At 29.1% G+C, this 12,732-nt stretch overlaps 2 protein-coding genes across 2 annotated transcripts; both read right to left on the reverse strand.

Moving 5' to 3' along the window:
• Positions 1–1,333: 1,333 nt before the first annotated feature.
• LOC124933987 (uncharacterized protein At5g02240-like) lies at positions 1,334–3,777 on the reverse strand. The gene is made up of 7 exons (XM_047474442.1): positions 3,495–3,777; positions 2,415–2,686; positions 2,185–2,221; positions 2,021–2,118; positions 1,884–1,945; positions 1,676–1,799; positions 1,334–1,590 (listed from the first exon to the last, which is right to left on the reverse strand). The coding sequence occupies exons 1-7, from the start codon at positions 3,700–3,702 to the stop codon at positions 1,471–1,473; spliced, it is 921 nt and encodes a 306-aa protein (XP_047330398.1). The 5' UTR covers positions 3,703–3,777; the 3' UTR covers positions 1,334–1,470.
• A 5,392-nt stretch (positions 3,778–9,169) lies between these two features.
• Positions 9,170–11,455, reverse strand: LOC124934436. Its single transcript, XM_047474970.1, has 9 exons — positions 11,389–11,455; positions 10,721–10,797; positions 10,577–10,642; positions 10,402–10,499; positions 10,272–10,309; positions 10,110–10,197; positions 9,719–10,021; positions 9,566–9,631; positions 9,170–9,479 (listed from the first exon to the last, which is right to left on the reverse strand). Exons 2-9 carry the CDS (start codon positions 10,779–10,781, stop codon positions 9,318–9,320), a joined length of 882 nt encoding a protein of 293 aa, XP_047330926.1. The 5' UTR covers positions 10,782–10,797; positions 11,389–11,455; the 3' UTR covers positions 9,170–9,317.
• Between the last annotated feature and the right edge of the window lie 1,277 nt (positions 11,456–12,732).

Here is a 12,732-nt window from a genome sequence, read left to right on the forward strand (position 1 = left end):
TTTAAAACTAAATTAATTATTTTTAATTAATTTCAAAAGTTGTCAAGAATTATTTAAAATCTTTTAAAATAATTTTATACTTTAAAAAGATTTTTGATACGCAAACCGATGTTAAAATTTTCAAACCTCAAGCTTCTACGAAACTAAAGGATTTTCAGGGAGTTACAATATGTTATTCGTATTTATTTGAAAAAAAATAATTATTGTTTTTAAAATAAACTTATTCGAAATGGCTTATATTTGTGTCACATTCAGGTGCGGTGTTAATTAGTCAATAACAACTTATTCGTCAAGCAACATTCTATACAATACCTCAATTACATTGTTTATGTGCCAAGAAATTGTTTCTGTTGAATGTCCAAAAACGAGAGATGTGTCGAGACAGATCCACCCATAGAAAAATATCTCAAAGTGAATAAGACTGCTTCACGAAGAGTGGCTGACCATCCACCACATAGACCGTAGTTATCATAAGACGTTGTACTAACATATCAAAGAAACACGAGTTATTTGTTTGCAAGATTTATCACTCGTAAGAAAACAAGTCATTGCTTGTGATCCTACTGTTCATTGAAGGCTTAGTGTCTATCCTTGATGCTCCAAGAAATGATAATTGAATAATTCACTCGCTTGAAACCATTGATTTCATCTTCATAATCTTCAATTTGAGTGAGATATGACGAAATTGTTATTCTTGTTATAATTTTATATGACGAAATTGTTATTCTTGTTATAATTTTTTAAATTCTTAAGTTAAGCGGAAGTTCATGACTGAATGATGTCAATCTAATTTTCCTTAATTCAAAATATATATTTTTTCAAAATTCTTGCGTTTAAACGCATATTCTACCCTTCTTAATAAAAGTTAATTTTATTTTTTTTAAATTATTATCTGTTATGATTGCATGTTCTTTCCAAAATAGGTTTTAAAAAATCATACTTGATTAAGAATATGATTAGTCAAATTTTCACCTCTTACATTTTAAAGTGTAAATTTGATTGAACTTAACAAAATTAAATTAAAAATAAAAACAATTTTGTAATATACATAAAATGCTTTGTATTGTGTTAATTTATTATTCATTAAATTGTTTTTTTCAATTAAAATTTATTTCCTAAAGAAAATTAACAAAAGAAAAATTAAATAGTGGGAATAATTTTATTTTTTTTAAGTCTTTTCACCTTTTAACCTAACTTTAAGTTTAAATTAATTTCAGTTTCTGTGTTAGTGCAGTCAAGAAAATGGAATTAACAAGATCTAAAAAGCCTCCAATTCCTCAGGTGGAGTTAAAATGACAATATAGGTTAAAAGATTACACTAATGTAACTTTACCAAAGAAATGGGACATTTTTAACATACAAAATAATCACACACAATAACAATGTTATTACATCTTCATCATGCAAAACCCTACAACATTATTAACCAAATAGTCACACACTTTAGATATATTACTGTTATGTTATCAATCAAAATCGAGTGGATATTTGCGAAAAGAGAGCCTTAAAATCTTTGGTAGGTGTACCCGATCCCTCAGGCTTCGATGCCAGATCAAACGCCTTAAACTTAGCCTCATCATATTGCAACGCCTACAGGGAAACAAACCATTGTAATAAAATTTAAAATAAAACGCCTTAAACTCTAATTTCAACTTCAAACAATTGAAAAACCTACCTGAATACAAACTTCTGCAACATCAGCCCTAGCAATAGTCCTCGTGTCGGTTTCCAGAATCTCATCGTTCTTTCCCACTAGTAATTCTCTAATACCACCATCTTTATCTTGCAGCCCACCAGCCCTACAAGAACATCATGATCATATTTCCTTTTTTTAATTTTGATCATGATTTATTTACTGAATGAGGCTAACACAGGTTAAGTACCTTATGATAGTATATGGTATTCCAGAATCAGCCAGATATTGTTCAGCTTTCCTCTTCCACACCTGTAATCATCAAACTTCTTTAATTTCCTGTTTGAATTCTCAAAAGAGTAATTAAACAAAAGCATAGAAACAAACCAGAATGTTTCCATTCCCTATACTATTCAAAGGATTGTTAGGGTTCGTCCCTCCCATCGATCCAACCAGAATGATTTGCTTCACTCCCGCAGCTTTAGCTGTATAAATAACATGAAGAATCAAATAACTCATCTAATCAGCACAAATCTAATATAGTAAGGTACCCGCATCGATTTGGTTCTTTTGTCCAATCCAATCAACCTAAAACAAACAAACCCAAGTGAAGACAACATCAATTAAATCAGTATAATTATGAGTTAAGCAAAGTGGTAAATAGAGTATAAAAAGTCTGATTGAACTTTATAAAATGTGATTTTTTATTTTATGTTTTGTCACATTGTTTTTTTTTGTATAGCAAAAAGGCCCAATAATATCAATCCTATTGATATTTTACCTGTTCAGGGAAAGCTCCATCTTCAAAATAGAATTCAGGTCTACCACCTTTAGCAGGATCAAAGTCCGGTTTCATCTTAGGAACAGCACTCGTGAGGATAATAAGTGCGTCGATTCCTTCAATTGCAGGGAGGATACTATCGGTTTTCCTTATATCGCCTACGAAAACGTCGTCAGCTCCGCCAATTTTCTGCTTGCTTTCCTCACTTCTGGCAAGACCCCTTGCATTATATTTCTCAGAATTCTCCTTTAGCTTCTTATAAACAATTTGACCTGAAAGTGGTTGATTGTGTGAACTGAAGATCGTCCCAAATATAAAAGAACCAAGAAAAAGTACTCCATTCATTTATTTTTTTCAAAAATTTCATTCAAACCATAGTAAATGTGGATTTGATCAAATTACAGACAAAATCTGATAGGAAAATAAGTAGTTATTTTAAAGACTTGATGGGCACATCCTATGAAATTGGAACAATACAGAGATTGCAAGATTATAAGTTGTTTTTGTCTAGGCCCTAGGGAGAATGGCATATTAAAAATGGCACAAGATTTGACAATGGTAGAATTGTTTTGAGGGTGTTTTTAAGGGGGTTTTTTGTGACCCGGGTTATTTCGGGACTGCTAGAATTACACTTTTAGTACATAGCGTTTTTAATAAGAATCAAAGTGAAACATTTGATTTCTTAGGTAAGATCTTCACACTTAAGCTATCCTGAAGGATCAGAACTGAGGCTTTGATCTATTAGATAAGACCATTGACACTTAAGCTTGAACTAGCCTGGTGGATTAATGGTAATCAAACTAAGACTTTTGATCTCTATCACTTGAGAGTTCACATAAACTTTTGTGTGACCCGGGTTTAATCCTGGGTGGCTAACACGATTGTTTTGAATATTGTTTAGAAATTTATTATGATTTTGGTGTTGTAGATTTCTCTATTGTATCCTAGAAATAAGACCCTTCAAATTTAGAACTATATCAATCAAAATAGTGAGAAACAGAGACATTTAGAGTGAGATTTATAATAACAGCATTTCATGCTCACAGAGCTTCCAAATTGAAAATAGAATAATTATATTACCAGTTCTACCGCCAGCTCCAGTGACGAGGACTGTGCTCGCCATTGCAATCGGTGAGAGAGAAACCAGTCTCCTCGATTGAGCTCGAAATTGAGGGATTGTGAGTCGAAAGGGATTGAATAGACAGCTGCTGTCACGAATGCTTGAGTAGTTTAGCGTTGTTGGATTGGAAGAAGATAATAGCGTCGGAACACGCATCACGCCGGCCATTGACGACGGGAGGTTAGTGGGAAGTAGGGTTTATGCAGGAAGAATTTAGGAAGATGGTTCACATAGCTCACCTTATCCATATATCTAAATTCAAATTTTACTAATCTAAACTTATCTTTTTATTACAATCTTTTGATACATTTAAAGTTTTTTTTTAAATGGATAAAATGTTGTTATTTTAGTTTTAATGTGTTTTTTTATTTTATTTAAGGAGTGAAAGGATAGTAAATTTGGGAGAAGGTATGAGAAGGGACGTGTCAATATATCAATATAACAGTAGACGAAAAAAGATTTGATCTGTTTATACGTTTTTTTTTGTGTTATTTTTTCTTATTCATTTATTTTCTTTTGAAATATATTTTTATAAAAGATTTATAATTTAATTTTATTTTTATTTTATATTGATGTCATTTTAATTTAAAATAGAGATGTGAATTAATTGCATTGGGTTTGGTTAGAGTTGAGTTAGTTAAATCGGATCAAACGAGTTGGGTTCAGGTCACTCACAAATAAACATGTCAGATTAATGTTAAAAATTTTGACCCGAATTACTAAACCGATTAATTCAACATGTTAACTTAAACCCAAACTTGAAACTTATCCACTCTAGTTTGTGAAACAAAATTAAATGATATTGTAATACATAGTTTGAGACATTGAGTTTCATATATCACTTTCAAAGTTCAAATCTCAATCAATCAAACTGGCCCAAATAACAATTTGACCTATAATTTTGGGCTGTATTTTTTTATTTATCATTACAACTCTAATTAGTATTTATTTATTTTTTCCATAGAAAATAGTGTAATGCAATTCAGAATCTAACATATTAATGGGTTCATCACTTTCTATATTCAAATGTATAATTAAATTTTTCCTTAAAAAAAATAAATGATCTGTTTTGCTTAATTCAATTTTGTTAGTTAAAAATTAATTTAATAAGTTTTATTCTTCACTAAAATATAAAATATTGCTAAAGAATATAGTTATACCTATTTTTGTTTTTAAATAACAGCAATAATAATTGACAATATTATTATTATTATTATTATTTTATATATATATATATTTTTTTTTAAATATGTATATGTACTTATTTTTTTATAATGATAATTAAGAGAATAATGTGTAAATTTATATATAATATCTTTTAACTAATTCTTTTGTTATTTAGTTAGCTAAAATAAGAATAAATATTTTAAAGATAAGGGTACTTGTTATTCTATTTTTTTTTAATGAAATTCACAATAGATTTGCATCGAAATCATTTTGAATATCAATGACAAGATATAAGTATCTAGTTAGTTTACCAATATTACCAAATTTTAGTTGATTATAACATTCTAGTGAGAAGTGTGAAAGAGTTTTTGCAAAAAATTAAATTTACCTTAAAAATATTTTCAATCAATTTTTGAGACAATGTAGAGTCAAAATTTGGTTGAAGTGTATGAATGTAATAATTATATCTAGCCAGTTATTAAGAAGAAAAAGAAATAAATTATTAAATAGAGGATTTTAGTAAAAAATTAAAATTTATCTAAAATTTTAAACATAGAAATAAAACACCAACCGGAGAAATCCTAGTAGAGACATGATTGTTGAGATGGAAGAAACATCTAATTAAGATGGTTTGATATTTAGTTATTTCCTATTTTTATTGAATTAAAAACAGATATATTGAAAATTTTAAGTCAGTTTGATTTGATATTGTTTTATATTTAAAATTTAAATTTTATAAAATAATAAATAAAGATAACTTAATATTTTTAATTAATAAATTAAATGATTGAAAACAAATAAAATAATATTTTAATGATTTTTTTTATAATAAAAAAAAAAACAATTGGCTATTAGACAATTATGCTTTTTTATTCATATTAGTTTTTCTATTTTCTTTATTCTATTTTAAATAAAATCCAAATTCAACTCAAAATGTATTTTATCATATTACTTTCTTTATTTTTATTTAAATTCTAATTCAAAATGTTTTTATTTATTTATATTACTTTATTTATATATATATATATATATTGAGTAATTCATTTTTTTTTAAAATTAATTTAATATAATATAATATAATTAATATAATATAATATAAATGATAGCCATTTAAATATAACGATAAATAATAAAAAAACACAAGTGAAACGGTAATAAAAAAATCTTATCACCGAATATTCTTAAAATAAATTAATCATTTTGGAGCAACAACGAAAACATAAGAAAAAAATGCTCAAATATCCTTAAAAAAGATTAACGAGTTCACCGACCGTCTTCACCAATTTTCCAAAAATAAATCTCATATCGTTATAATAATAACATTCTGAAGTAAACGCATCGATCGATCTAAAAGTTTTACGATTCATTTCGAGGCAAATAGTCCACTAGAAAATAATATGGACTTATCGACTCAATTCAATCGAATTCGCAATTTTTATATAAATATTTCAGCAACCGACGATTGAGTGACATCACCCAATTAATGTCTATTATGTTCCTAAGTAAACTTTAAATCACAGTAATTTTTTATAATGCAAAAGTAATGAGGTGTTGTCTCCACCTCTTCCTTATAAAAAAAATGAAATTTTTGAAAGTAATTTAGAATCTCACAAATTCTTCCATTATAAGTGGGATGTTATTTATTAATACTACTTTATCTATTTTCTTTTGTTTATTTTAGATAATTCAAATTCGATTCAAAATAATTTTAATTTTCATATTCTATTCCTCCAAATTCAAACAAAATCAAAATGGTTTATCAAAACCATTTCAACACGATCTCTACATTCCATCTCCAACTAACATCCTTAATGACTGTCATTTAAATTTCATCTCAAACCTAACATTTTAATAATTTCAATCAACCAATTGACAACTAATAAAAAAATCGCATTACAATCTAATACTATTATTCAATTTTACAAAGATTTGGTTCAAAAATCATTTCGGATTAAACCAAAGCTGAATAACATCAGTTTTGCATCTATAAATGCAAATGAAAAATGCATGTTGGAAGCTCCTTTCTCTATCGAGGAGGTGAGGGCGACAATAATGAATTATGGTAGTGATAAGTCCCTCGGGAGTGACAGTTTTACTCTATTTTTTTAAAAAAGTTTGTGAGTTCCTTAAGACTGATATTATGGCGGCTATGAATCACTCCTATCGATTTTCATCTTTTGAGAAAAGTTAGAATTCTACGTTGATTGTCCTAATTCGTAAGGCAGTCAGTACTATCAACGTAAAGAATTTACGACCCATTAATTTGGTTACATCATTTTATAAGATTATCTCGAAATGTTTGGTAAACAGAATGCGTGAAATTTTAGGTATGATTATCTCTGGCAATCAGATGAGTTTCATCAAAGTCCGTCAAATTTTCGATGCAGCACTAATCGTCAATGAGTGTATTGATTCGGCTAACTCTAGAGGCGATAAATGTGCTTTTCTCAAACTCAATATCGAGAAAGCATATAATCATGTTAATTGGGAGTTCCTTTTTGATATTATGGGTAGAATGGGTATGAGGAAGAAATGGATCGGATGAATTAGATTTTGCGTATCGACAGCGAAATTCTGTGTTATTGTGAATGGGAGTTCTCATGGGTTTTTTGGAGTTCAAGGGGTTTAAGACAAGAGAACCCTCTGTCCCCTTTCTTATTTGTTAATTATTGTCATGGAAGGCCTTTCTAAAATGATGTCGTTTGCTGAGGATGCATGTTTGTTTCGTGGGGTGGAGTGCAGTGCGAGATGATCTCTGTTCTCTGTGTCTTATTTATTATTTATAGATGACACTTTTTGCATGATTCAGGCTACTAAGAGAAATATCAAGCACCTTCGTTATATTCTTTGGTTATTTAGAGCGTGTTCGGGACTACGTGTTAATTTGGGTAAGTCTGATATTTTCTTCTCTAATTCAATTTCGTCTAAGAGAAAAATTAAATTAGCTTGTATTATGGGATTTAAAATTAGAATTTTTCCGTCTATGTATCTCGGGCTCCCACTAGGGGTTAAAGCTAGCTCATAAACCTTTTGGGACCCGATCATAAGTAAGATGGAGAGGAAGCTTCTCATGTGGAAAAGTAAGATGATTTCTAAGGAAGGTCGATTAGTTTTTATCAAGAGCGCTCTTTCTTCAATGCCAACTTATATGATGTCTCTATTTGTCATCCCTAAGTCTGTGACTTTGAAGATGGAGAAAATTATGTGTAAATTCTTATGGAGATCGTCTGATTCCTCATTTTATCATTTAGTGAGTTGGGATAAGGTTAAATTAATAAAAGAGCAGGGGGCTGAGAATCTGCGATCTTGTTTTCTTTAATAAAACCTTATTATCCAAATGGTGTAGTTGATTTGCAACTAAACAAGATAGTATTTGGGTTAAATTGATTAAATATAAATATGATCAGGATAAGTCTGGTTGGTTCATCAAAAATTCTTATAGACCCGTGGGTTGCAACATTTGGGGTGGTATTGATGCCATGTGAAAGGTTTATCGGGAGCATTCGATTTTTATTGTGGGTGATGGAAGTTCGATTAGTTTTTGGGACGACACTTGGTGTGGTGGTATATGTTTGGCAAAGGTTTTCCCCGAGCTTGGTTCTAACTCTATTTGTAGAGATTAATCGGTCAAAGATATGTTTGACATTCGGTTTAGTGATTTTGCTAATCGTATAAGATATAGAAGAAAATTAAACAATGATGAAGAATGTTCAATGATAGACTTTTGTTAATGGTTAAAAATAAGAGGTTAAACATGTCTTCTCGAGATTCTATGTGGTGACGTGATCTGAATAACTTTAATGTGGGACATTGTTATACTTTGTTCAATAAAATTAACCCAATTGATCTTTGTTGAGAAAATTTATGGGAGTCTAAGATGTCTACTAAGATCTTCGTTTTTGGTTGGAGTGTTATTCACGACGGAATTCTCACTGACGATAGATGTTTGAAAAAAGACATGATTAATGTGAGTCATATGTGTTATAAAAAGGTTGAGACAACTTCTCATCTACTTTTACATTGTCACGTTGTTGCAAATATATGAAGTCTATTGTGGAATTTGACTGAAATACAATGGATTATGCCAGAAAATGTTAGTGGCTATTGAGAGACATTGATTGGGGCAACTAAAAATGCGAGACTTAGAAGATGGATCTCTATCTCTATAATTTTCTGGTGAATTATCTTGTTGAAAAGAAATCGGAAAACTTTTAACAACAAAAATATGTCGTTAAAGATTATTCACAATGACATTATCATGACGATATCAGAGATTAGATCCGAAAAATCTGTAAATTCGTGTGGAGATCTTATTGCCCTTCTTGAAGATTTTCGAATCAATTAGTTATTCTAATTTAATCACTTTGTACCTAACTTTTTTTCATGTCATGTTTTTATCGTTGTACTTAAACGATTATTTATTAAATAGATCATTTTCAATAAAAAGAAAAAGAGAAAGCTAGTTGAAATAGAAGAAATAAACATTTTATTATGAACAACATTCATTACATTATAAACAAACCAGGGCCGATATAAATAAACACGATCGAACAGATGATTAATCAATTAAAACAAGTTTTGTTTACTTAATCCCCTGTTTGTCTCTCCCTAAACAACTAAGCAATTACAGAAGTCTCAACAGCCATTTTCTCAGCATAACTTACCTTTTCAGCTACCTTATTATTACCTTCCCATAATAGCTCTGGTATTGCCTCCTTAATATTATGTATACTTTCTACTGCATAATCAGCACCTTTAACTCTTTGTGATGTCCCCACCTGTAAATAAATATCACATAAAAATCTCATCTTTCATTCTATCTTTTTGTTCTAATAACAACACATCCATATATCACTTCACTTACCAGCACAGTATGAAGCCCTACTTGTTTCCCAGACTGTATGTTACGAACACTGTCCTCGAAAAATAGCTGAAACCAATTGTATTCCAAGAGACATGATTAGTAATATGTAATGCATATTGCAAATTGCAGGCACAAAAAGTAATGCAATCTTACGGTTCTATGGGGGTTGATGTTTGCTATCTTGAGAGCTCGTTCAATGGCATCTTCAGAAGGTTTGCACACAACAGGTGTCTTTGGTAAACCAGAAGATGGATTCTGTTGGGAGAAATACCCAACTATGTCAAAGATCTCGCTGCTGCTTGTTGCTGTGGTTTGGTTCATTCTCGATCCCACAAACTCAATATCATCTGATACAGTGTTGAGAGTTTCGAAACAAATAATTCCCTCGAAACAGTCTTCCAATCCAAGTAATTTGAGGGCTTTTGAAGCATGAACGCTGTCTGCATTAGTGAAAACCTGGATGTACAGATGAATGTTTCAATATACATTAAAAGGGGTTTATGTTTATGTTTATCTAACTGATTCAACAATCAAGTTGACTTACAACTTTTCGAATTGGCAAGTTAATCAAAAGATTTCTTAGCACATGATCTGGTTTTAGATTCTCATAAGGTAATCTTCCATGAACAAAGCTGAAAAAACAAAATATTGGTAAGGAAGGAAACTAAAAGAGAATGAATTTGATAATTTGATAACAAGAATGTACCTGTGGTACTCATCATAATCAAAGTCATAGCCAATGGCCTACATAAAACACAAATTGAGTATTAAGAACACATCAAAAGCATTAATTGAAAACAATTTGACCAAATTTAGAACTAATTTAAACTATCTACCTTTAAACCTGCCATTGTTGTTCCATAATTGTTGTACAACAAGTCGCTCAACTTTGAAATCTTGCTTCTCTCTATTCCAAGCTTTTCAACCATATAGTCTACAAAGAAAAGATGAGATGAGACTAATTAGATAGAATCAAGAACAAGGAGATAATTAATTAGTAATGATAAGCACCTTTTATATTATTGCCACAAGCTTCAGCCAATCCTATACTACGAGGATATAGAGTATCATCCAGATCTGCATTTTCCACCATATATAATCAACAATCATTCATATGCAGGATTTCTTCCATTTTCAATGAAAGCGAAAACTTACCAAAGAGAAGACAATCAAATTTTGGCCTCTGCATCGTTTTGTAATGGTCCACGAATTCCATTTTGTTTCTTATTAAGCTACAAAATAACACAACACAGACAACTCAGCTTACAAATGTCGAACCAACCGCTTGCCGGCGTAGAAATTTGTACATATATTATAGGTTCTACGTTATTTCCTAATGATTAAGGCGATGATCTGATGCAAATCACGTTGATCAACTGGTTTAAGAGGTTTAAGGATCAGAATAAGGTATATGATATGAAACAATTCAAAAAGACGATCTAATTTCTGAATCTAATCAGCATGCACGAATTTCATTCGAGGAATAATAACAGAACGTTTTAAGAACCTATGAATTCGAAACAAAAGGTAAACGGATTTGAGAAATGAATTGATATGAATTATGAACTGAACGAGAAGAAATTCTAGAAATCAATATATGAACAAATAGATAAAACTCAAATTATAGTCTATAGTCAGCGGGAGATGAACATAGATTGAAATCTGAAATCAGAAACCTCCAATCTTCAATAATGAATGCAGGATCAAGCAACCGCGCAGAGAACGCGGAACATTTGGAAATGAAAAACGAGAAGAAGAAAAGGCAAATGCGAATGAAATTGAATCAAATGTGAGATGTTAATGCGGGAGAGAGAAAACCGTACCTTGAAGAAGGAGAGATGGAGAACTGTAGCAGGAAAATGCTAGAGAGAGAAAAGCTATGTCCGGAGAGAGAGAAGGAAGGAAGAGGAGGAAGGGGGAGAAGAAATGGCTGGCAAAGCTCTAATTTAAATAGGCCAAGCCAATTTGCTTCTTTTGATTTATAAAATGGAGTTATATTGTATGTATGAACACATAATTTATTTAATATTCATTCAACAATATTTTACTATCTTTTATTATTTTTTTATTAATAAAGTATTTTTTTAATACATTTTTTTTATTTTAAGTTATTTTATTTCAAGACTAGTCAAATTTTGGTTGTTAGGTGACAAATAAAATGAATTCTTATAAAATAAATAAAAGTTGAAAAGCTTATTATATTGCAGCAAAACTTTTAGGTAAAAAGTTTTACAAGAATAGGATAAATTTTAGATAAAATTACATACATTTTTTATTTGTAACAAAATGATTAATTTTTATTTTTGATAAAATTATATAATTTTTTAGAAAATTAATTTTATTTGCTCTTAAATATTCTAAAGAGATTAATTTTTTTTTTTGAATTAAAAAAATATATAATTATTTATTTAATTTTAAATATATATATATATATTAATTTTAGAAAATAACATTAAACTGTACTTTAATTTAAGATGTTAATAATAAATATTGAACTCAAATTTTTTAATTTATTAACAATATAACTTGAATTATTTAAATAAGTTAATGATTAACTCCATTTTCATTATTTGTTGTTGGAAGATTTTATCATTTTTTTAATTTAATTAGTTTGCTAAAATTTTAAAAAAAATGTGTCAAAAAATGTTATTTTCTTATAAACAATTTTAAATTCATTTGTTTTTCTTCTATATCTTTTCCATGGCATTTATAACTCAAATAAACTTGTTAATATATATATATATATATATATATATATATTAGAATATATATATATATATATTAGAATACTGTGTCACTAATATATATGTGAGTTAAACTTATAACATTAAATATATTCAACTAATTTAAATAAATCGTGTCAAACTTATCGGTCGGGTTATAATAGATTGTTCATATATTCATGCCTAAAGTAATATTTGGTATCAAGATGAATGGTTTATATTTTTTTTTAATGATATTTTTAAATTACATTTCAATGAATTTTTTTTATATATTTAGAAGAGTTTTATCATCAGAATTATTTATAAGGAGAGTTTTATCCTAAGAACTATTTATAAAACTTTTCATAATTTTATTTAATTAATTGTGTTAAGAACAGAAAATTTTACAAAGTGAAATGAATTTTTGTTATAAATTTATTTTAAAAAACTTTTAATTTCTTGGAT

This window comes from Impatiens glandulifera, chromosome 4 (genome assembly GCF_907164915.1).
Source record: "Impatiens glandulifera chromosome 4, dImpGla2.1, whole genome shotgun sequence".
Classification (NCBI taxonomy): Eukaryota; Viridiplantae; Streptophyta; class Magnoliopsida; order Ericales; family Balsaminaceae; genus Impatiens; species Impatiens glandulifera.

Coding starts and splice junctions, on each gene's coding strand:
- LOC124933987 (XM_047474442.1), bottom strand. CDS start 3,702: ATGGCCGGCGTGATGCGTGTTCCGACGCTATTATCTTCTTCCAATCCA. Junction 2,222..2,414: donor ATGGAGCTTTCCCTGAACAG/GTAAAATATCAA, acceptor TGTTTGTTTTAG/GTTGATTGGATTGGACAAAA. Junction 1,591..1,675: donor TTGCAGAAGTTTGTATTCAG/GTAGGTTTTTCA, acceptor GTTTCCCTGTAG/GCGTTGCAATATGATGAGGC.
- LOC124934436 (XM_047474970.1), bottom strand. CDS start 10,781: ATGGAATTCGTGGACCATTACAAAACGATGCAGAGGCCAAAATTTGAT. Junction 10,198..10,271: donor GATTATGATGAGTACCACAG/GTACATTCTTGT, acceptor TTGTTTTTTCAG/CTTTGTTCATGGAAGATTAC. Junction 9,480..9,565: donor TAGGGCTTCATACTGTGCTG/GTAAGTGAAGTG, acceptor ATTTATTTACAG/GTGGGGACATCACAAAGAGT.